Source organism: Pleurodeles waltl, chromosome 12 (genome assembly GCF_031143425.1).
Source record: "Pleurodeles waltl isolate 20211129_DDA chromosome 12, aPleWal1.hap1.20221129, whole genome shotgun sequence".
Classification (NCBI taxonomy): Eukaryota; Metazoa; Chordata; class Amphibia; order Caudata; family Salamandridae; genus Pleurodeles; species Pleurodeles waltl.
This window is the reverse complement of record NC_090451.1, coordinates 101,466,880-101,491,911: the sequence shown is the minus strand read 5'-3', so window position 1 is coordinate 101,491,911 and position 25,032 is coordinate 101,466,880. Positions and strand designations below refer to the sequence as shown.

The following is a 25,032-nucleotide window of genomic DNA, read 5'->3' as shown; positions in this document are numbered from 1 at the left end:
TACACAGGCATCCCAGCCAAACACCTGCAACGTCTCCAGCGCATACAAAATGCCTCCGCCCGACTGATCCTCAACGTACCGCGCCGCAACCACATCTTCCACCACCTGAGAGACCTTCACTGGCTCCCCGTAGACAAGTGGGTCACATTCAAGCTACTCACCCACACACACAAGGCCCTCCACAACACCGGACCTGCCTACCTGAACAACAGACTCAGCTTCTACACCCGCACCCGCCAACTCCGCTCCTCGAATCTCGCCCTCGCCCCCTGCATCCAGCGAAAGACCTCCGACGGCAGATCCTTCTCCTACCTTGCCGCCAAGACCTGGAACTCCCTCCAGACCAACCTACGCCAGACCCAAGACCTACTCGCCTTCAGAAGACTCCTCCAGTCTTGGCTCTTCGATCAGTAGCAGCACTCACTCCCCCCCCTCCCCAGCGCCTTGAAACCCTCACGGGTACGTAGTGCGCTTTATAAATTGATTGATTGATTGACAGAGGATCATCTGCCTTTCCTCTGAAAAGAAGTTATGGCTCTCTTGGCCAAGGGAGCCATATAGAGGGTTCTGATATCAGAAGTAGGCAATGGTTGCTATTCATGCTACTTTCTGATACCGAATAAGAACAAAGGTCTTTGGCCTATCCTAGACCTCTGAACCGACAATCTCTTCCTCATAAAGGAGAATTTCAAGATGCTCACTTTGGCTCAGGTCTTTTCTGCCCTAGACCAAGGAGACTGGATGGTAGCATTGGACTTGCAGGATGCATATTTTCGTATTCCCATCTTGCCTGTTAAGACGTTACCTGCGGTTCAGAGTAAGCCATGGCCTCTTTTAGTGCACAGTGTGCTCCCCTTTGGCCTTAACAGCGCTCGTCGGGTGGTTCACTAAGGTAACGGCAGTGCGCAGATGAGCTTCAACCAATCAGGAGTTTCAGTCTTTCCCTATCTCTACAACTGGTTGCTGAGGGGTGGGCTCGGCCCAGACAGTTTTCTCACACCAGACTCCTGCCGAGATATCAAGCTCTATCCTGGGCTTCATTGAGAATGACGCTGAGGCTGCTGGACCACATGGTCACTGCATCCTGCTGGTGAATCATGCCTGATGGCATATGCAGGGCTCTGCAGTGGGGACCTCAATCAATCAATGCTTGTAAAGCACGACTACTAACCTGTTAGGGTCTCAAGGTGCTGGAGGGGAGGGGTCGGGGGGGCGAGTGTAGCATTCACCGGTGGTTCTTAAAAAAGGCATGTCTTCAGTTCCTTCGTGAAGCTGAGGAGGGAGGTGGTTTGCCAGATGTGGAGAGGAAGGGTGTTCCAGGCGGTGGTTGCGAGGTAGGAAAAGGAGCGTCCTCCTATTCTGGGTTTCATGATGCGGGGTACTTCTGCGAGAGAGAGCTGGGCTTAGCATAGGGTCCTGTGGGGTGTACGTGGAGGTTGGGTCGATGGTTGAGGTAGTCTAGTCCGATGTTGTGGAGGGCATTGTGTGCATAGGTGAGGATCTTGAAGGTAATTCTTTTCTCTATGGGGAGCCAGTGCAGTGTACGCAAGTGTTGCGAGATGTGGCAGTGTCAAGTAGGCCAAGGACTAGTCTGGCTGCGGCATTCTGGATGTTTTGTAGTCTGCAGATGAGTTTCTTGTTGATTCCAGCATTTAGTGTGTTGCCATAGTCCAGTCTGCTGGTGATGAGGGACCTGAAATTCCACTGGGCGTAACCTCAAGTGAATCTCTGACCTGGTCCAGATCTTGGAGGAATCTGCAAAAGACCTGCAGTGGTGGCTAACGAACCGCAGTTGGGTCAGAGGCCCGCTCCTCTCCCTTCTCCAACCAGATTGCACAGTAGTGACAGATGTGTCGCTCCTGGGATGGGGCGACCATCTGGGAGAGATGGAGATCAGAAGACTCTGGTCTCCGGCGGAATCCGGACTTCACATCAACTTGTTGGAGCTCTCTAAGATCTGGCTAGCATTGAAAGCATTTCTTCCCTCTATCAAGGGAAGTGTTCTCAGATAACATCACTGACATGTGGTACTGCAACAAACCGGACAGGTGGGGTCATGGACCCTTTGCCAAGAGGTCTTGTGTCTCTGGACATGGCTGGAACAGCAGGGCACATCCCTGGTGGTTCAACACCTGCAGGTTTTCTGAACACCAGGGTGGACAAACTCAGCCGTCGATACCTTGTGGATCACAAGTGGCTTCTCCATTCAGACTGTGGCGTAATGTCTTTCAGGCATGGGAAGAGCCTTGGTTAGATCTGTTCTCCTCTGATGTCCTCCGCAGTTTTGTGCATTGAGGTTTCCAAGGTGGCAATCGCTTGGAGACACTTTTTGTCTTGAGTGCAACTTAGGCCTCCTGTACTCCTTTCCGCCTATACCACTTATGCCCAGAGCCCTCAAGGAGATAAAGAATGACTGAGCCCAAGTCGTCATTGTGGCTCTGGACTGGGCACGGAGAGTCTGTTATCCCGAGCTTCTGATTCTCCGATCAGTCTGCCCCTTCTGTAAGATCTTTTGCTGCAGCAGCATGGGAGTATTCTCCACCTGAATCGGTCTTCTTTGCCTTCTTGCATGGAGATTGAGCAGTGACAGTTGACAGCCTTTGACCTTCCTCCTGAAGTCTGTAGTGTTATTCTGGCAGTCAGGCAGGCCTCCACCAAAAATATATATGCCTGCTGATGGGAAAGCTTGAATTATATTGTACAGAAAAGTTGATCGACCCTCTTTCTGCTTCTCACACTCTGACATTCTTCTCTTCATTCTTACCCTTGCCCAACAGGTCTCTATCAGTACTCATAAGGGATAGCTATCTGCTTCTCTGCTTTCCACTGGCTGCCTGATCAAACCTATTTATTTAAGTCCCCTATTGTAAATAGATTTCTCAAAGGGCTTCTTCATATTTCCTCCTTCGCCCTTTATCATGTCTCAGTGGGCCCCTGATTTGGTTCTCCCCTACCTCGTGTGCTTCCTTCGAGCCTCTGCACAATGTCCCGTTTGGCTGCTTACCATCATCAAAACAGCCTTTCTAGTGGCAGTAACATCTGCCCGGCTGGTGAGTGAGCTGCAAGCTTTGGCTTCCAAGCCTCCCTACTTGACTGTGTTTGCAGACAAACTGGTACTTCGCACTAGGGCCTCTTTCCTGGTGACTCCATTCCATCTGGGACAATCCGGCACCCTTCCCACCTTTTACACTCCTCCAGAGCCCTCTAAAGAGGAGCAACTTCAGTGCCTGGACCGAAAAGGAGCGTTGTCGTTCTACCTTAACTGCATAAAAGAGTGGCAGGGGAAAAACCAACTGTTAGTGGGATATGTTGGAGCAAAGAAAGGTCAGGCAGTCCATAAGCTAACCATTTCACATTGTTGTTCTCTGTATTAAGACCTGCTATGCCGTGGCTTACAAACAGCCTCCTTGGGGCTTAAGGGCCTATCCTACTAGAGGAAAAGCTGCAACCACTGTTGTAGTTTGACTCTTGCTGTAGGCGAGACTGCTGGGTTAAGGATGACCGTACTTATGTTTGTAGGTGACTATGCCAATCCTACAAGTCGCAACTGTCGTCCCAACCCTCCCGGCTCACAAGCAGCACCTCACCAAAACCCAAACAGTAAAAGATGATTTGTGGCAGCCTTTACGCATGGACTTGAGTGTGACATCTCAGGGTGTGTTGTGGTTAAACAGAGATTACCCCTTTCTCACATGAACAACATGTTTCAATCAAATACACAGGCAATGAGAGATGCAGTAAAAGGCTTAATAGGTTTTTATTAACAATACTGCAATCTACGATAAATTGCATGGGCTGCAATGATTAGGATAATGAACAGTGCAAGTAACAGAATTGTAAAGACGAGACTCATTAGAACAAAGAATGACATAGAATGGCATGAGATATGACACATGTCCCTATACCCAATACCCTAACATGATGAATGTAAGAAAATGGCTCCTTGTTGCAGTGTGGCCATATTAAGTATATGGTCTGGGAGTTTGTCAAAAAGAACTCCACAGTTCCATAATGGATTCACTGAATACTGGGAAGTTTGGTATCAAACTTCTCAGAATAATAAACCCACACTGGTGCCAGTGGTGGATTTAGTAAAGGATGCGCACAGAGGGCATCTTACCGATGCCCCCTGTATTTTACCCAATTCTTCAGTGCAGGACTGACTGGTCTGTGCAGCCTGCCACTGAGACGAGTTTCTGACCCCCTTGGGTGAGAGCTTTTGTGCTCTCTGGGGCCAGAAACAAAGCCTGCACTGGGTGGAGGTGCTTCACACCTCCCCCCCTGCAGGAGCTGTAACTCCTGCCGGTGAGCCTCAAAGGCTCAAGCCGTGTGTTACAATGCCCCCAGAGCACTCCAGCCAGTGGAGATGCCCGCTCCCCGGACGAGCCCCCACTTTTGGTGGCAAGTCCAGAGGGATGATGAAAAAAAACAAGGAGTCACCACCCCTCCAGCCAGGTCCACCCCTAAGGTGACCAGAGCTTAAGTGACCCCCTCCTTGAGAAATCCTCCATCTTTGGAGGAGTAGGACTAATAGGGATAGGGATGTGCCCCTCTCTCCAGGGGGAGTGGGCACAAGTAGGGTGTAGCCACCCTCAGGGTCAGTAGCCATTGGCTTCTGCCCACTGACCCCTAAAATGCCCCTAGATCTTGTTTGTAAGGGCCCCCTGAACCAAGCTAGTCAGATTTCTGACAACATCACAAGAAGGACTGCTTAGCGGAAACCACAGCAGAGAAGGAAAGGAGACAACAACTGACGTGGCCCCAGCCCTACCAGCCTATCTCCTGCTTCAAAGAACCTGCAGAAGAAAAGTGACGCGTCCTGCAGGTCCAGCAACCTCTGAAAAACCTCCAGAAGACGGCCTGCATCACAGAGGATCAAGAACTTTGGTGGACGGCGGCCCTGTCCAAAGAAGAACAGAAGAAGAAACCTCTTCTGAAGGACTCCCACCTCACTCCAGAAAATGTGAGTCCTAACCACTCTGCACCCGACTCCCTGGCCCGTGTCCAGAGAAACCAACTATCCAGAGAGGACCCTCCAGTGACTCCAATGACGTGTCCACCCTTGGCTGACCTCTCTGCACCCCCACGACGACATCTGCAGATGGAATCCTGAGGACCCGGCCGGACCGCGACTGCCCGGGACGAAGCTATCAGACTCCTGGAGAAGCACTGCACCCGCAGCCCCAAGGCCCGAGAGAAACCAACCTCCGGTGCAGCAACGACCAACAGGCGGCCCTCAACCTTGCCCAGTCGGTGGCTTGCCGGAGAGGCCCCCCTGTGCCCTGCCTGCAGCACCTAAGTGACCCCCGGGTCCCTCCATAGAGTTCTATAGAGAACCCGACGCCCTGTTTGCACACTGCACCCGGCCGCTGAGGGTGTGGTTTTTGTGTCTACTTGGGGCCCCTTCAGTACTCCTCCAGACCCCCCTGGTCTGCCCTCCGACAACGCGGGTACTTATCTGCAAGCAGACCGGACCCGGAGTACCCCTTGTCTCGATAGGGGCCCATGTTATTTTGGCTCCTGTTTGACCTCTGCACCTAACCGGCCCTGTGTTGCTGGTGCTGGGTGTTTGGGGTTATCTTGAACCCCCAACTGTGGGCTACCTATGCCCCGGAGATTGAACCCCTAGGTTTGTTACTTACCTAAATAATTGCACTTTACTTACCTCCCCCAGGAACGGTTGAAAATTGCAGTGTTTACTTTTAAAATAGCTTTCTGCCATTTTGAAGAAAACTGTGTCCATTGTTGATTCCATTCAAAGTTCTAAGTATTACTGTGTAAAGTACCTTTCATTAAGTGTTCTTACCTGCTAAATGAATCTTGTGGTTCTAGAAATAAATTAAGAAAATATTTTTTTCTGTACAAAAACCTTTTGGCCTGGAGTTAAGTCATTGAGTGTGTGTTTTTACTTATTGCTTGTGTGTGTTCAACAAATGCTTAACACTACCCTCTGATAAGCCTAACTGCTCGACCACACTACCACATATAGAACATCAGTATTATCTATTATTGCCTCTGTCAAGCCTCTTGGGGAACCCCTGGACTCTGTGCACAATATATCTCGTTTTGATCTAGTATATACAGAGCCAGCTTCCTACAATGAACCTAACCTGAAGAGAGCTGCGTGTGATAAACCTAATCTGCCAAAGCTGTGTCCATGAGAAGAGCCCCCCAACCCTCATTACCTAGGAATGAGGTCTCTAGATCAGGCTCAGTGGGGACATGAAGACTGGGTCAGCGTCAAATCGACGTGTAGCATCGATAGCACTGATGGCATCTGGTCGGAATCCCTCTAACTATCTGTCTGTGTGAGATGTACTTATACAAATCTGATCGGACCCCTAACGTAGGTCTATTCCCAAACAATAGATAACAAGAAATGCTTGGGACGGCAGTTAATGCACAATTCCCTTGAGGGCGCAAAGAGGGAAAGTACCCAACATGAATACCTACAGTTTGTTTATCTTTATCGCTTGATAATGACACCTTAGCCCGGTGGCACTGATAACATGAAACTAAAACATTGGCCGAACTAGAAACAATGCAGCTTTCTTAGAAAGATATAATTAAATAATTGCGCTAAAACAGAGCAAACTAAGTAGGATAAAAGTCACTGGGTGACGTGGGTACGAGTCTACAAGCCATAAGGCTAAGCTATCTCTTGCTGCCCATTTAAAACAAGATAAGATTCACTACACGTGGAGTCCCAGTTCTGGACATCTGTCAGGCAGCAACGTGGGCTTCCTTGCACATGTTTGCCAACACTACTGCCAGGACAGTCAGGTCTGCAGGGATGGGCATTTTGCCCATTCAGTCCTGCAGACCTTTATAGCTTTAGAAAAATCTGTCCACAGTTCTCCTGGGATGGTATTACTATTCAGAGGTAAGTAATCTGCTGCTTGATGCCTCTAGCAGATGAATAACGGTTTCAAATTATCTGGGAGAGACAATATCTAGTCTCAGATTCCTTACCGACTCAACCATTCCTTCCCACTCTGCGGACAGACTTCTAGAGTTATGAATGATACCTTTCAGGGCCCTAGTTTGGACACACCAATGAGTGTGCAGTTAATGGCTTTGTACTCCTGGCGTGGAAAATTGTAAAAAGTAACTGACGTCTGCGAGCTGAGTTGGTGCATATATATCTGACTGCAACATCCCTTCTGGTGTGTACAACACTGATGCCCGAACCAAACGAAGCCTCCTACCAGCACTTAGGGGTACTACTCACAAAGAATCTTCATGATCCAGTCTGACGCCTGGGAAATTCAAAGGTAAGGAATCTGCGGCTAGACATTGTCTACCAGATAATTCATTACCCCAGGTAAGTAATCTGCGGCTAGACATTGTCTACCAGATAATTCATTACCCCAGGTAAGTAACTTGTTCTTCATTACTACAATTCAGTGACTCCAAACTGGCCTCTCTACTGCCTTATGGGCTCCGCATTCAGCAACATCAACATGGAGTCTCAATTACTACAGCTCCTCTAGCCCAGTACTAATTGAAAACAAAATCAATTCCCCTGTACTGGAGCATCATAGGTTCCACGCTTGCAGACCTGCAGATCATTCCAGTACTTCAGACTGGAGCCAGCACTCATTAAGGCCAGGCTGAACTCTTCAGTGTTACTCTTAAATGGACCCTCACTAATTTGGGACTCTACTAAGATCTTACCATTGAAAACATATGTATTGGCCCATGCTCTTGGACACTAAACTGACAAGTCCGACCTGTAGTGTGTGCCAGAAAAGGCATTACCAATGCTAATTAACTTGTACATCGAGGCACGGAACAATCACAGGGAAATGTCTTAACACCCTTACAAGCTTCAAAAGGTTTGAGGTCCTTTTTTGCAGTGTGAGCAACAAAGCCAGCAATGACATCAACAGCCATGTAGATCCTTGAGCTATAGGCTCAAAACACCTGCAGGAATAAGAATGTATGGAAGTCCCAAGCAAATTTTCCCCAGTGACTACTTGACTTACCCTTTCCCATGCACCATTTTGGTAGGCGCTACGGAGGAGGAGTTACAAATCGTCTCTGAAAATGACAAAGCATACCCAGAGACCGATTGGGAGGGTACTTGGCCACAACTGTGGGGCTGTGACCATTTGCCATTGTTGTCCTGTGGTTTGTCCTGCTCTGGCTCTGCAAACTAGGCTAACCACATAGCTTCTGCACTTGATTGTCAGAGTACGAAGCAGTTAAAGGCTTCTCAGGGAGCTAATGTGGGCATGTGGAGGAGAAGACAAAAATGTAGAACTCAAAAGTCATCCAACAGATGCAATAATTAACTGTCCACTCCAGTGCTTGTTTTAAGAGAAGATACTGTGACCGCAATCAAAGTTATACACCCCCCAAGCACAGGGTACGATATTACTGGCTAAGGGTTCTGGCTAGCCCCCTGCCCCCCACCCCACCCCACCCCACCCCCTTCCCCCATCCCACCCCCCAATTGCTCACGTCTCAGTTCATATGGGACTTCACACAGATCTGTAGTATCTAATAGAATAACAGAATATACGCAGCAAGAGTCACTGGTTTGAGTACACAGTATTATTGTTATATTTCAAACAGCAGGCTGATCTTTGAAGTCCAAGATTCTCTCTGGCTTTTGATTTCAGGCCCTGTTACTTGTTCATAGAGGACGTATCTGTAGTAGGTTCAAATGTTGAAATGTTGCACTTCTTAGGTTTGCGCAGGTGTTGTCTTTGGAAATAACTCCGGGCTGTTGCTTCTCCCCTATCTGGAGCAACTCTGAGGAAGATTGCATCAGCCTAGGCAATGGGTGACTTATCTCTTTCTGGGATGAGGGTGCAGGCTCCTCCGCTACTTCAATGATGAGATGTACTTTGGTTATATGTCATGACAAGCAGCTGCTGCAATAGTCCCTCAGGGAACACTGCAGGTATATCAGACCGGATTCTGAGTATTTAAGATGTAAGTTGTTGTCATACAGTTTGCTACAGCAACTTCTGAGAGACTTTTTAAGTTGTGGCCTATGCAGTTTGCACTCCCGCTAACTATTGGCTCCTCCTGGGCCTTTCTTCCTGCAGAACCTGAAGTACTCCTTCCCTCTCCAAGCAGGCAGACATCTAGGCACTGGATGGACCCTCCAGTTCTCCATCAAGCTGGGTAGATTTTATGTGATGTTCCTTTGCCTCTGGGAACTGTCTTCCATGCAGTTACGATCCCTGGTCTCCCAGCACAAGTTTGGGTACTCTACAGAGCACTCTCCTCCTTTGTCAAGTGACACAACCTGGAACTGTGGAATAGTCTGTATCCTACTTTTAGGTTAATTGCCTCATGGGCACAATACAGAGTGAAGAGACTATGCTGTCTTATGTGCAATCCTGAAGTAGCAATTAGGGAAAGACAAAAGCAGGCTCTGCTTAGAAACTTCTTCACCATTAACATGATCTGATAACTCCCTCGTTACCCCCTACCATCCACCAAATAGCATTGCTCAGTAAACTGTATACAGCAGTTCCTTGCTAGAAGGTCCTTTTACCATTTCTATGGGTAACGCTGTCTCCATCCTCCCTCCCTTCAATGTCTGGGTATCCATTGGCAGGCTTCAGGTAATATGCATCCACTGCCTTGGAAAGCTGTATCAACCTGACTTTGCGTCCCATAATGAGCTGGTCAGAGCAAACATATTTGCATTGCACAGTCTCCCTGTCATGGATGTGCTACCTAAGTGCAATGTACAGATTCTCTAGACTCACATGGGATGTCAGCTTTAGGTCTAAGCAGAATTTTACATGAGTTGGACTGGTAGGTGACATTCTACAACAGAAACAAAGATCTGTTGAGGACTGCTAGTCTACCTAAATCCATTGCCACCACTTTAACAACCCAGCAAATAGAGAGAACACCCATCAAAAAAGACATGGTTGGTGCGCCTTTTCAGGTCACAGAACACAGTCTGGCTCTTATCTTTACCATGAACAGGCCTTTGTCTCAGTGCACATGCTAGAGTATCATGCTAGCTATGCCCAAAAAAAGTCTACATACCATTTTTACCTGCCATCGGGTCACTCAGGACAAGGGCACACCCCTGCATACCATGCAGGGGATATTTCCATCCTAACATTGTGCCAAAAACGTTTCTATTCCTCAGGACGGAGTACACCCCTTGTATTCCACATAGCTTCATCTGCTAAGAAAGCAGACTGCAGCTCAAGTTTCAAATGGAGTCATAGAATTAATGTCATCTTGAAAAGGAAAAGGCATTTATCCAAGGTAGTTCATGGTACAGAAGAAAGGTCCATAGAAAGACTGCAAGCAGATTCTGAACCGGACACCAATCAACAATAAAATAAATATTCTCAGTGTTGCCTCTTGATCATAGAATTCCCCGGCCGAGAACGGTAGACTTGTGTGCAGTAAACTTAAATGATGCTTGCTTCCACATACAAGTAGTCAAAAGTCACAGGAAACTCCTGATAGTTTTGAATAACTGAACCTATTACAAATACCTGCCTTCTGGATTGATGTTCACACCATGAACATTTTCCAAGTGTGTGGCCACGTTTGCAAGTAGAGAATGTTTATAATGCCTAGAGGGTTGGCTGATCCAGGCCTGCTCATCACAAAGTTATTGAAGATATTCCGACCACAGAAACCTTCTAAACAGTCTAGGTCTTCAAGTCAACTCCTAGAAAGCACCCTCCATGCCATTGCAGAGGATTATCTTTGTAAGGGTCTGATTTACATCTTGGCGGTAACAGTCCTGCCGTTGAGTTTGTGACTGAAATCCTGTCTGCGGCGGTGACTGTCTGTCCTCCCGCCCTATCTAGATGTCAGCAGGAGCATAGGGGAAAGTCCATTGGCGGTCCATCGTCACTGCCAGGAATCTTCACCTGCGTCGACAGCGCCATAGGCAAAATCATCTGGTGGCAGGTTGACTGCCCCCTTTTACCGCCTAGCGAATCACAATGTGCATTCCCGCCAACGCAACTGTGGCAGCTAAACCTCCACACCTGAGTTGGTGGATTGGGACCTGAAACTCACCTTTTTAACTTTTTCCACACTTCCTGCCACGATGAATCCGATCATACCAGTCCTGCTGTTGCTCCTGGGTCCAGTCTAGGATGGAAATCAACGTTGTCGCCAGAACAGAAGGTAAGTCACGGTCATTCCTGTTATCCTTAATGTTGTAGCTTCACAATAGTACTTGACTCATGCTGGGTCAATGCTGTAGGCAAATAGCACCATAGTGCTGCGCATTGCTTAAACGTTTAATGTAGTTAGAAAATATATCAGAACAGACTTGAAGATATTAGTAGCATTCACCAATCTGGTACGAACAGCCTTCAGAGCAATGGACACCTACACAAAAAGTCTCAGCAATCTCAAATAGAAATGTGTCTGCGCGGATGTGTGCAATAATGTTCCCAAAATATATCAAAAGTATCAACTTTAACAGTATACCCAATCATTTAAAGTGCCAGGAACTCATGTCAAAACAAACACACATGCATTCTCCAATCACAAAAACAGAAACACATATAATTTTGGTGTAAGTCTAGCAACATGAATGCTTGTACCAAAATTAATAACACTAATGTATGTATTGAAAAGTAATAAAAAATATACAACCTGTGCTTGTCACTGTCACAAATGAGTGAGTGCATGACACACACATTCAGACCGAATATCATCAGCTAACAATTAGCTACGTCTCGGTCCCTTGGCCTTTCCACTGCCCCTCGCTCCCATCAGTCCGCCTTTTGCTCCTTTTGTGGCCACAGAAGGGGCTCCCTGTCGCATCCCCAACCCAGCCACTGTGCCAGTGACACAGTGGGACAGGGAACCAGAGGTCTGCCCAGTCCACCCCTACTCCGCTTGCAACTGCCAAACTCTCCTAGTCCGTCCCCTCACTCTGATCCAGTTGACAGCAGGATTCGCCATCACCTGCCCCACTGGGAATCCATCACTACGGACAGGTGGGTTTTGCAGATCGTTCGAAAGAGCTGTTCTACCCCCCCTCGAATCTGCCCCACCAGCCATGCCACCATCAGTCAACCATCTTCCGGATTGTTATTTGGCACTTATCCGCCAGGAAGTGTCAGCTCTTTTGGCCACGGGAGCCATAGAGAAGTTCTGAAGGAAGCTGGCTATTTATATACTGTATATACTATTTCCCCAAGAGGCTTGACAGAGGCAATAATAGATAATACTAATGCTCTATTTGTGGTAGTGTGGTCGAGCAGTTAGGCTTATCAGAGGGTAGTGTTAAGCATTTGTTGTACACACACAAGCAATACGTGAAAACACACACTCAGTGACTTAACTCCAGGCCAATAGGTTTTTGTATAGAAAAATATCCTATTGTTGATTTATTTCTAGAACCACAAGATTCATTTAGCAGCTAAGTACATTCAATGAAAGGTACTTTACACAGTAATACTTAGAACTTTGAATGGAATCAATAATGTACACGGTTCTATTTTAAAAGTGGACACAGTTCAATTGTCAGCAGTTCCTGGTGGAGGTAAGTAAAGTACAGTTTTGGAGGTAAGTAACAAACTTACGGGTTCAATCTCCGGGGCATAGGTAGCCCACAGTTGGGGGTTCAACATAACCCCAAACACCCAGCACCAGTAACACAGGGCCGGTTAGGTGCAGAGGTCAAACAGGAGCCAAAATAATGTGGGCTGCTATGAAGACAGGGGTTACTCTGGTTCCGGTCTGCTTGCAGGTAAGTACCCGCGTTGTCAGAGGGCACACCAGGGGGGTTTAGAGGAGTACTGGAGGAGCCCCAAGTAGGCACAAAAACCACACCCTCAGCAGCATGGGGGCGGCCGGGTGAGTGTGCAATAAGGGTGTCGGGTTCTCAATAGAATTCTATGGAGGGACCAGGGGGGTCACTTAGGCGCTGCACGCAGGGCACAGGGGGGTCTCTCGAGCAAGCCACCAACTGAGCAAGGGTGAGGGCTGCCTGCTGGTCGTTGCCGCACTGGTGGTCGGTTTCTCTCAGGCCTGGGGGCTGCGGGTGCAGTGCTTCTCCAGGCGTCGTATATCTTCGTCCCGGTCAGGAGGAGGGGTCCTCAGGATTCCCTCTGCAGGCTTAGTTGTGGGGGTGCATAGAGGTCAACCCAGGGTGGGCACGTCGTCTGAGTCGCCTGGGGATCCTCTCTGGATAGTTGGTTTCTCTGGACAAGGTCTGGGGGGCATCGGGGGCAGAGTAGTTGGACTTGCGCTTCTAGAGTGAGGTGAGAGTCCATTTGAAGATGGTTTCTTTGTCTTCTTTTTGGACAGATCCGCAGTCCACAGGAGTTTCTTGGTCCTCGGTGCGGCAGGCAGTCCCCCTGGAGGATTTTCAGGGGTAGCTGGTCCCATAGAACGCGCTGCTTCTTTTCATGCAGCTTTTCGAAGCAGGAGACTGGCCGGTAGGGCTGGGGCCGAGTCAGTGGTTGTCTCCTTCTCTTCTCTGCGGGGTTTTCAGCTCGGCAGTCCTTCTTTCTTGAGGTCATCAGGAATCTGAAGGGCTGGCTTCAGGGTCGCCTCTAAATACTAAATTTAGGGGTGTGTTAGGGTCAGAGGGCAGTAACCAATGGCTACTGTCCCTGAGGGTGGCTACACCCTCCTTGTGCCCGCTCCTTCTGGGGAGGGGGCACATATGATCCCTATGGGTCCTAATCCTCCAAAGCAAGATGCAGGATTTCTCAAGGATGGGGTCACTTCAGCTCTGGACACTTTAGAGGTGGTTCTGGCTGAGGGGGTGACTTCTTGTTTTTCCCATTATCCCTCCGGACTTGCCACCAAAAAGTGGGGGCTTGTCTGGGGGGGTGGGAATCTCCACTAGCTGGAGTGCCCTGGGGCACTGTAACACGAGGCTTGAGCCCTTTACACTCACCGCCAGGTATTACAGTTCCTGCAGGGGGAGATCTGAAGCACCTCCACCCAGGACAGGCTTTGTTTCTGACCACAGAGTGCACAAAGGCACTCACCCCATGTGGTCAGAAACTCGTCTCTCAGTGGCAGGCTGGCACAGATCGGTCAGCCTTGCACTAGCAGTTGGGCTAACATACCGGGGGCATCTCTAAGATGCCCTTTGTGTGCATTTTTCACTAAATCCCACACTGGATTTTATTGTGGTGAGAAGTTTGATACCAGACTTCCCATTATTCATTGTTGCCATTATGGTGCTGTGGAGTTCGTAATGACAAACTCCCAGACCATGTACTCTGTATGGCTACCCTGCACTTACAATGTCTAAGGATTGACTTAAACATTGTAGGGGCATAGTGCTCATACCTGTGGTAGAGTGGCCCTGCCTTAGGGCTGTAAGAGGGGTGACGTACCTATGCCACAGACAGTGGTTTGTGGACATGGCACTCTGAGGGGAGTGCCATGTTGACTTTGTCTTGTCTCCCCACTAGTACACACAAGCTGCAAAGCAGTGTGCATGTACTGAGTGAGGGGTCCCTGATGGTGGCATAATACACGCTGCAGCCCTTAGGGACCTTTCCTGCCAACATGGCCCTTGGTACCAGGGGTACCTTTTACAAGGGACTTAACTGTGTGCCAGGGCTGTGCCAGTTGTGGAAATAAAGGTGCATTTTTAGGGAAAGAACACTGGTGCTGGGGCCTGGTTAGCAGGGTCCCAGCACACTTCCAATCAAAGCTGACATCAACACTGGGCAAAAAGTGGGGGGTGACCATGCCAACAGTGGCACTTTCTTACAAGGTCCCTGTGCCAGAAGTAGATCGTAGTTGTTATTCCGGATACTTTCTGGTACCGAAAAAGGACAAGGGCTCACGTCCTATCCTAGACCTTCGGGACCTCAATTACTTCCTCAAGAAGGAGAAATTCAATATGCTCACCTTGGCCCAGGCCCTTTCTGCTTTAGAACCAGGAGACTGCATGGTAGCGCTGGACTTGCAGGACGCTTATTACCACATTCTCATCCTGCCTGCCCACAGACGTTATCTGCGAATCGTGGTAGGTCACGAGCTCCATCAGTTTACCGTGCTCCCCTTCGGTCTTACTTGCACCCCTCGGGTGTTCACGAAAGTGATGGAGGTGGTTGCAGCTCATCTGTGCAGGTTAGGGGTTTCAGTCTTCCCCTACCTTGACGACTGGCTGTTGAAGGCAGACTCTCCCCAGAAAGTCGTCTCCCACCTTCAGGCTACAGCGATCCTCCTGCACACGCTAGGGTTGTCTATCAACGTGCGAAGTCACACCTGACCCCTCTCAGATGCTCTCTTTTGTCAGAGCTGTTCTGTACCCAGTGCAGTTTCGGGCTTATCCTCCTGATAAGCGAGACCAAAATATTTGGGCTATGATTCCGATCTTTCAGCTTCTGTCTTGGGTTTCGGTGAGACTGACTCTAAGGCTGCTGGGCTTCATGGCCTCCTGCATCCTGTTAGTAACACATGGCAGATGGCATATGCATGCTCTGCAGTGGCACTTGATGTTCCAGTGGGCGCAGCATCAGGGAAATCCCTCCAACATGGTCCAGATCTCGGAGGGGACTGCGAAAGACCTGCAGTGGCGGCTTTTGAATCCGCATTGGGTCCACGGCAGATCCCTTCCCCAACCAGATCTATCCATAGTGACAGATTAGTCACTTCTGGTTTGGGGCGGCCACATGGGAGAGACAAACATCAGAGGCCTCTGGGCTCCATATCAGTCTTCTGGAGCTTCGGGTGATCAGGCTTGCGTTGAAAGCCTTTCTTCCCTCTCTCAAAGGGAAAGCAGTGCAAGTGTTCATGGACAACACTACCTCCATGTGGTACTTAAACAGGGTGGAGTACGGTCCTAGACCCTTTGTTAGGAGGCACGGCGCCTCTGGGCAAGTCTGAAACATCAGGACATTACCCTGGTGGTTCAACATCTGGCGGGCTCTCTGAACGCCAGAGCAGACAAACTCAGCTGTCGATGTATAGCCGATCACAAATGGCGTCTCCATCCGAATGTGGCGCAGGGTCTCTTTTCACTAGTGGGGAGAGCCTTGGTTAGATCTTTTAGCCTCAGCAGATAACCCGCAATGTCAGCTGTTTTCCGTGTTGGGGTTTCCAAGGCAGCACTCGCTCGAAGATGCTTTTCGTCTCCAGTGGAGCTCAGGCCTCCTTTACGCCATTCTGCCTATACCACTTCTGCCCAGTGTTCTCAGGAAGATCAGGAACGACCGAGCCCAAGTTATCTTGGTGGCTCAAGACTTGGCACGGAGAGTATGGTATCCAGAGCTACTGAGCATGGCCACTGGTCCTCCACTCAGACTCCCTCTTCGGTAGGATCTTCTGTTGCAGCAGGGGACGGTTCTCCACCCAAGCCTGTCCAATCTCTCCCTTCATGTGTGGAGATTGAGCAGCAGCAGTTGACGGCTTTTGACCTTCCACCCAAACTCTGTGACGTGATCCTGGCAGCCAGGCGTGCCTCCACCAAAACGGTATACGCCTGTCGTTGGCATAAATTTGTAGCATGTTACACCAACAGATCTGCTGATCCCCTCTCTGCTCCCCTTTCAGAGGTTCTTTTGTTCATTCATTCTTTAGCCCAGCAGGGCTCTGCTTTGGGCACCCTTAAAGGGTATTTATAGGCTATTTTGGTGATTCTTAGATTACCTGATCAGCCCTCACTCTTTAAGTCTCCTATTGTCAATCGATTCCTTAAACGTCTCTCCCATTTATTTCCTCCAACTCCATTTATCATGCCTAAGTGGGACCTCAATCTTGTCCTTACTTCCTTAATGGTACTCCCTTTGAGCCGATGCACAATTGCCCTTTACGGCTCCTCACTTTCAAGACTGTCTTTCTTACTGCCATCACTTCTGCTCGCAGAGTAAGTGAGCTTTAAGCTCTTTCTTCAAAGCCCCCTTACTTGTCTGGGCACCCTGACAAAGTGGTGTTGTGCACTAGGCTTTCCTTCCTTCCCAAGGTTGTTACGCTTTTTCATGTAGGCCAGTCCATCACTTTGCCTACTTTTTATGTACCGTCATCCTTCTCATGAGGAGTAGGGACTCCACCGTCTGGACCCATAAAGAGCATTGGCGTTCTATCTCTATCGTACAAAAGATTTCCTGGTGGACGGTCAACTCTTTGTTGGATATGTCGGTGCGAAAAAAGGGAAGGCGGTGCAAAAACGTACAATCTCTCAGCGGTACTTCTTTGCCTCAAGATGTGCCAAGCTTTGGCCAAGATGCAACCCCCTAAGGGCTTGCATGCTCATTCCACCAGAGCAACTGCTGCTTCCACTGCGTTAACACGTGGAGTTCCTGTCCTGGATATCTGCCAGGCAGCTACGTGGGCATTCCTGCACACGTTTGCTAAACATTAGTGCCTGGACAGTCAGGTCTGTCGGGACAGCTACTTTGGTTGTTTGGTCTTGCAGGACTTTCTAGTATGATCTTGGTTCGCATCCCACCACCGAGGATGGTATTGCTTGGGTATCTATTCTGAAGTAAGGAATCCGCAAGTAGAAGTCTGTATCAGATGTACAAGTTACTTACCTTCGGTAGCAAAATATCTGGTAGAGATATATTCTAGTTGCAGATTTCTTACCGACCCACCCATCCTCCCCGCTTGCGAACTGATTTCTAGGGACAGGGATTCCCCATTCAGGTCCTTAGCTCTGGCGCACCAATCTCAGTGTTCTTAGTGGCTCTGCGCTTTGACGTGGAAAGTCGTTAAAAGAAACTGACGTCACTGCGTTGAGACTGTGTCTGTGTACTACTCCCGACGTCATCACGGCGACTACGATGCCAATGACGCCAGCGGAGTTGACCGACGCACAAGGGTATTGCGCGAAGAAAAAATCTCCGGATCCAGTGTGACGCCTGGGGGAAAATTCTGAGATAAGAAATCTGTAACTAGAATATGTCCATACCAGAAATTTAATTACCGAAGGTAAGTAACTTGTACAATAGGTCTCCAGCCTCCTCCGTGAGCACAGCCTAGGACACCAGGGCATGGGCAGAGGTGCCTGCAGTGAAGGTGATGCTGCCTCTTTTAGGTGGGCAGCTACGGCCAACTTGGGGCGGGGGAGTAATTGATGGACGGCGGTGCAGTTGTCAGTCGCTCCAGGAAACACCAACACGATGGTCTGGTCTTCTTTGGAGGCCTCTGAAGATGATCAGTCCGTCGTGCCTCTGTGCCAGTCCCCTCACCCTCTACGCCACTGTATCTCTTGTTATCAATGGTGTCCACACCAGATTCCCAGTGGCTTGGTTCTTCCCCATTGACATGGCCACTGTAACCTTCACCTTGAAAAGATAATGCTGAAAATACAGGTACAACAGTTTTGGGGGAATCTGTGCAAATACAATTCAACATTAATGTTCATCACACAACGTTTGCACAAATTACAGTAATCCCCCATACCAGCTCATTTCATGTATGCCTTTTCCCTTATACACTTGTTGGTCTCTCCATGAAAAAGGGTTTTGACAGCATGAATACACATGTAGGCCTTGAGACAGCTCTGTACAGAACTAAAATGTATTCATATTACCTTAAGAGCCAGGTGTAGGGCTGGAAATTGGCTTCTCAAAATGGGACACTACAAAATCTGTGATTTAACCTTCCATCTGCAAATGTCCCTTTAAGGCTCACAATGCTCTCCTCTGGACAAAACTTAAGGACACCCAAATGTTGTATGTGGGGTGTGTGGTTCTCTGTTGCAATCAATACCGTTTGTCATATAATTTCATGTTGTCTGATACATACTGGTTTACATGCACATTTGTAAAAGATGATGGCCTCAGGTCAACCTGCCGCTGTCCACATGAACTGACTAGAAATTTGCTGGACAAACGGTTTGGAACAGTTTTCAGAGTTTGAATGGTGACACTGTACACAGAATTCCAGTGCATTTGGCACAGATGCACATTCTCATGGCACAAACTTACCAGTGTCAAGTCTGCTGTATCAACTGCATCATAATTGCACAGTTTGCCATAGTCAACAGTAATGGGGCTTACACTACCCACTCACACTTGTGATTGAGCATCCCACCTGACCCCATAATGATATGGGGCATGTTTGGCACAACTGTCACTTATAACATTAAGAAAGTGAAGGTACCCCGTTTGTATGCAGCCATGTGTCTGCTCACAGCAATACTTGCCTTGTGATGAAGAATCTATTGGCAGACATCTGCACAAACAAATACAGTACACAGCTGCAGAAACTGTTTGACTAACTTAGACCCCAAAAGATCCTCATGGACTTTGGCTGTGTCTCAACCTTAATGTTGATGACATAGAACATTACTGGAAATGAAAAAGGTTAGCCAATAACAAGATCTACATATAATAACTTACCCCCTTGATACTGGTGTTGGGCCCTTAACTGCCCATCAAGCTCTGGATAAACCACTGCAAGGATGTGGGCCATTAAGTGCGGTCTGGGTGTGGCACACCCACCTGGATCCCTGGGAGGACTGATGGCTTGACCTTCAGCAGACTTGCTAGTCGCCTGACGCAGGTCCTCTCACCTCTTCCGACAGTGCAGGAAAGCCGCTTGTGGATCCCCAGGGTCCGCACCTTCTTTGCAACAGCCTTCCATATCTTGCGCTTCTGATGGGCATTGACCTGTATGGATGACAGAAAAGATCAAGAGGAGAAATTTTGAATGATTTTGTTTGGCAGTACTGCTGTGACATAAGTAATTGGCATGGCACACATGCATTTACCAAACAGTAACTCAATTTTTCGTCATAAAAATTACAGCTAACTTGGAAATTCTGAGTTATAGGAATCTTATATGCACCCTCTACACTTTCTAGCTCCTCCACGGGGGTGGGGGGAGAAATCATAGAGAGAAAAATCCTCATTCACCGTAGTTAAGCTTACTTTAATTGTAGGAAAGGGATCGCTCTGCGAGGTGCCAGAGGGAGTGGAGCTCCACTATTCAGATTTTCTCATGTAAGTCAATGGTTTGAGAACCAGGGGTAGAAGTGATAGAATCTTTCAGTATTTGAGAGACTCCCCAGCACATATTCTGATTTTGCAAGAAACATTTTAACCAAGGCTGAATGCTCAAATTTATTTAAGACAGAGAACTGGTTTCAGGAGTGTGTGTGTGTGTGTACTGATCACAATGTTCATACCAAGGGAGTAGCTATTTTGCTTAAAAGGCAGGCCAATTTTGAGATAATAGAGACGGAGTCAGACTTGGCAGGAAGATGGACCGTAGTCAAGCTTCAGATTAGTGGCAGGAGAATTACATTGGTGGGGTTTTATGGCCCTAAATGCTACAATACGGAGCCTCTCAGAAAGAGATTCTCTCAGCTGTTGGATTTTCCAGATCCAATTATCATGGCAGTGGACTTTAATGTGGTCCTATATGAAAAATTAGATAGATCAACTAAGTGTAGGTCTGTGGGTAAGCCTAAATATTTACGCTACTTAAGAGAAATGATGAGGGACCCCGGGCTGTGTGACATTTGGCGGCTGAAAGCCGGGGTGAGGATGGGTTTTTCCTACAGTAACAAAAAGTATGGTCATGCGTCCAGGATAGATTATTTCCTAGTAGATCGGAAGTTGTGTGATTTAGTTGAGAACATAGTCTACTTGCTAGTCCATCTATCGGACCACAAGGCAGTAGTTTTAAGTATGAACCTAGCCCAGAATACAGGGAGCAGGAGATGGACTTTAGACCACTCGCTACTGTTAGTGAAGTTGTTTCCAAACTACAGTGGAGGCAGAGGAGTTTTTCAAGATAAATTTGGGGTCGGCTCTGATGTCGGTGGTATGGGACACATTTAAAGCAATCATAAGAGGGAAAATTATGAGTTTGCAAGTTATAGAAATAAACAGTATTGGAACAAAATTGGTCATATAGAACAAGTAATAATAAGCTGTGAGAATCAATTAACAAACTCCAAAGAGGGGACGGGAAAGGAGTTTCTGACCAACAAGCTGAGTGACCTGAAGCAGCAGCCAGAGGATATATTACAGGCCAGAGTGATTTGAAGGTGGGAAGCGAGTAGACTAGTTCACTTTGAGTATGGAGAAAGTGCAGGGACCCTGCTGGCATGGAAGAGCAAGATGGCCCAAGTGCGAAATTATATAAAATAAATTGAGTTAAATCTCCCGGGGGAAAGAACCTCGAATAGTAAGGAGATAGAGAATGCCTTTCAGAATTTTTATACACAACTCTATTCAGAAGAGTTAGAGGTGGATGAGGAAGAGGCAGGTACCTGGTTAGGGCAAGAGACCCTCCCGAGTCTCACACAAGAGGAGCAGATGAAATTGAATAAATCGATTTACCCGAGGGAAATAAAGGCAGTTCTGAAAGGATGCAATGGAGGTAAAGCAGCAGGCCTAGACGGTATCCAGGTTGAGTTCTACAACATCCTGGGGGAGTCAATCATACCAGCTATGTCAGAATTGTTTGAAGGGATCTTTGGGAATGGGAAACATAATCTGGCCTCATGGAATAAGGCCATTATCTCACTGGTTCTGAAGCCTGGCAAAAGCCCGGTGAAGTGTGAATCCTATAGGCCAATATCATTATTAAATAGCGACTATAAGATCTTCGCCAAAATTCTGTTGGATAGATTAAGTGGAAAGATAAACGGTCTGATACATCCGGACCAGAAAGGTTAAATGGGAGGCAGATATTTGCACAAACTAACCTTCAACTTGATTGGTGCTAAAGATTTGGCTGCTACTCAGGAAGCCCCTCTTGCCGTTATAGCCTTTGATACGTTTAAAGCTTTTGATAGAGTGGACTGGAAATATTGAAATACACTCCTGAGACTCTGTAACTTGGATGAAAAATTCTTCAGGGCTTTTAAGCAGATTTATTGTGTCCCGTCGGCCAAGGTTCTGGTGAATGGGAATCTTACAAAGCCTTTCAAGATCACGAGAGGCAACAGGCAGGGTTGCCCTCTATCTCCTTTGTTGTTTGACATGTGTTTGGAGCCCTTTGTGAGGAAGTTGAGGCAGGACACCAGAATTACCCCTTTTAGGTGTAAGGAGTGGGAGATGAAGACATCTTTACATAGGATGATCTTCTGGTATATACGGCAGATCAAACCACAGCCCCTCCCGCACTTATGGAGGTAGCAGAGAGTTTTAGTAAAGTATCTGGTTGTCATGTGAATGCCGGGAAGACAAAGATAATGTCCTGGAACTTGATGAAGGATCAAGGCATAATAAGAAGGAGATGAGATATTTAGGCATCCACATCCCACAGGACATGAAGCAACTTGCATTGACGAATCAAAGGTTATTGACAGAGTGTGGCTAATTAATGCAAAGTTGGGTATACCGCCCTTTGACAATCCTGGGGAGGCTTAATCTGGTTAAGATGGTGATTCTTCCTATTTTAAACTTTTTACACAATGCCATTCCATTACAACTGACCAAAGGATATTTAGGTAAAACTCAGCAAACCATAAACTCTTCTGTATGGCATACAAGGGTGACAGAATATCCTGTAAAAAGCTGCGGAGGAGAAGAGAAAAGGGTGGCTTAGCATTGCCAGATTTGCAGTACTATGCTTGGGCATTCCAACTTAAATCTTAAATCTTCAGGGATGATTTTCTCTCACCCGGATGCCATAGCGTATGTTCAAAGTGATGGTAGATACCGTGGGGCATCAAAACACTTTTTATATACGTTTAAGACTGAAGGTATTGTAGGATCTTGCCAAAAGTTGGTATCAGTTAAGATCAGCAGCAAAGATTGCTTATTACTCTCAAAGGGGTCCTTTGTGGGATTCGCCAGGTACCCTAGAATGCCTGAAGGATGAGTTAGCAGACCTATTAGGCAGGCCGGTATTGGGGGACCTTTTTAGGGAAGGATCCCTACTTTCATGGGATAAGCTACGGTAAAGAACAGGGGGGACTTTTTCTAGATTAAAGTATATTCAGTTGGATGGTTGGGTTCGAAGCATGCGAGTAGAGTTCGGATCAGGGAACCCCTTGGAAGATAAGTGTAAGGAAATGCCTTCCTTGGCATGGTTACCCCCTGACTTTTTGCCTTTTGTTGATGCCAGTTATGATTGAAAGTGTGCTGGGACCCTGCTAACCAGGCCCCAGCACCAGTGTTCTTTCCCTAAACTGTACCTTTGTTTCCACAATTGGCACAGCCCTGGCACACAGATAAGTCCCTTGTAAATGGTACCTGTAGGAAGTTGGCTCTGTATATACTATCTCAAAGTTAGAGATAGTGCACACAGAGTCCAAGGGTTCCCCTTCGAGGTAAGTGTAGGAAAGTACCATCTTGCCTGGCATGTTACCCCCATTTTTCACTGTATATATGTTGTTTTAGTTGTATGTGTCACTGGGACCCTGGTAACCCAGGGCCCCAGTGCTCATAAGTGTGCCTGAATGTGTTACCTGTGTAGTGACTAACTGTCTCACTGAGGCTCTGCTAATCAGAACCTCAGTGGTTATGCTCTCTCATTTCTTTCCAAATTGTCACTAACAGGCTAGTGACCATTTTTACCAATTTACATTGGCTTACTGGAACACCCTTATAATTCCCTAGTATATGGTACTGAGGTACCCAGGGTATTGGGGTTCCAGGAGATCCCTATGGGCTGCAGCATTTCTTTTGCCACCCATAGGGAGCTCTGACAATTCTTACACAGGCCTGCCACTGCAGCCTGAGTGAAATAACGTCCACGTTATTTCACAGCCATTTTACACTGCACTTAAGTAACTTATAAGTCACCTATATGTCTAACCTTTACCTGCTAAAGGTTAGGTGCAAAGTTACTTAGTGTGAGGGCACCCTGGCACTAGCCAAGGTGCCCCCACATTGTTCAGAGCCAATTCCCTGAACTTTGTGAGTGCGGGGACACCATTACACGCGTGCACTACATATAGGTCCCTACCTATATGTAGCTTCACAATGGTAACTCCGAATATGGCCATGTAACATGTCTATGATCATGGAATTGCCCCCTCTATGCCATCCTGGCATTGTTGGTACAATTCCATGATCCCAGTGGTCTGTAGCACAGACCCTGGTACTGCCAAACTGCCCTTCCTGGGGTTTCACTGCAGCTGCTGCTGCTGCCAACCCCTCAGACAGGCATCTGCCCTCCTGGGGTCCAGCCAGGCCTGGCCCAGGATGGCAGAACAAAGAACTTCCTCTGAGAGAGGGTGTGACACCCTCTCCCTTTGGAAAATGGTGTGAAGGCAGGGGAGGAGTAGCCTCCCCCAGCCTCTGGAAATGCTTTGTTGGGCACAGAGGTGCCCAATTCTGCATAAGCCAGTCTACACCGGTTTAGGGACCCCTTAGCCCCTGCTCTGGCGCGAAACTGGACAAAGGAAAGGGGAGTGACCACCCCCCTGACCTGCACCTCCCCTGGGAGGTGTCAAGAGCTCCTCCAGTGTGCTCCAGACCTCTGCCATCTTGGAAACAGAGGTGCTGCTGGCACACTGGACTGCTCTGAGTGGCCAGTGCCATCAGGTGACGTCAGAGACTCCTGCTGATAGGCTCCTTCAGGTGTTAGTAGCCTATCCTCTCTCCTAGGTAGCCAAACCCTCTTTTCTGGCTATTTAGGGTCTCTGTCTCTGGGGAAACTTCAGATAACGAATGCAAGAGCTCATCCGAGTTCCTCTGCATCTCTCTCTTCACCTTCTGATAAGGAATCGACTGCTGACCGCGCTGGAAGCCTGCAAACCTGCAACATAGTAGCAAAGACGACTACTGCAACTCTGTAACGCTGATCCTGCCGCCTTCTCGACTGTTTTCCTGCTTGTGCATGCTGTGGGGGTAGCCTGCCTCCTCTCTGCACCAGAAGCTCCGAAGAAATCTCCCGTGGGTCGACGGAATCTTCCCCCTGCAACCGCAGGCACCAAAAAGCTGCATTACCGGTCCCTTGGGTCTCCTCTCAGCACGACAAGCGAGGTCCCTCGAATCCAGCGACTCTGTCCAAGTGACCCCCACAGTCCAGTGACTCTTCAGTCCAAGTTTGGTGGAGGTAAGTCCTTGCCTCACCTCGCTGGGCTGCATTGCTGGGAACCGCGACTTTGCAGCTACTCCGGCCCCTGTGCACTTCCGGCGGAAATCCTTTGTGCACAGCCAAGCCTGGGTCCACGGCACTCTAACCTGC

The 25,032-nt window shown here is 48.1% G+C and overlaps 1 protein-coding gene across 1 annotated transcript in view; it reads left to right on the top strand.

The window, feature by feature from the left end:
- Positions 1-21,566, top strand: part of LOC138267072 (cohesin subunit SA-2-like) — a 1,140,873-nt gene extending 1,119,307 nt beyond the window's left edge. Inside the window, exons 29-30 of the mRNA XM_069215920.1 lie at positions 682-817; positions 21,124-21,566. Coding sequence (XP_069072021.1) covers positions 682-817; positions 21,124-21,566 — 579 coding nt within the window. The remainder of the gene's footprint in view (positions 1-681; positions 818-21,123) is intronic.
- Positions 21,567-25,032: the final 3,466 nt, after the last annotated feature.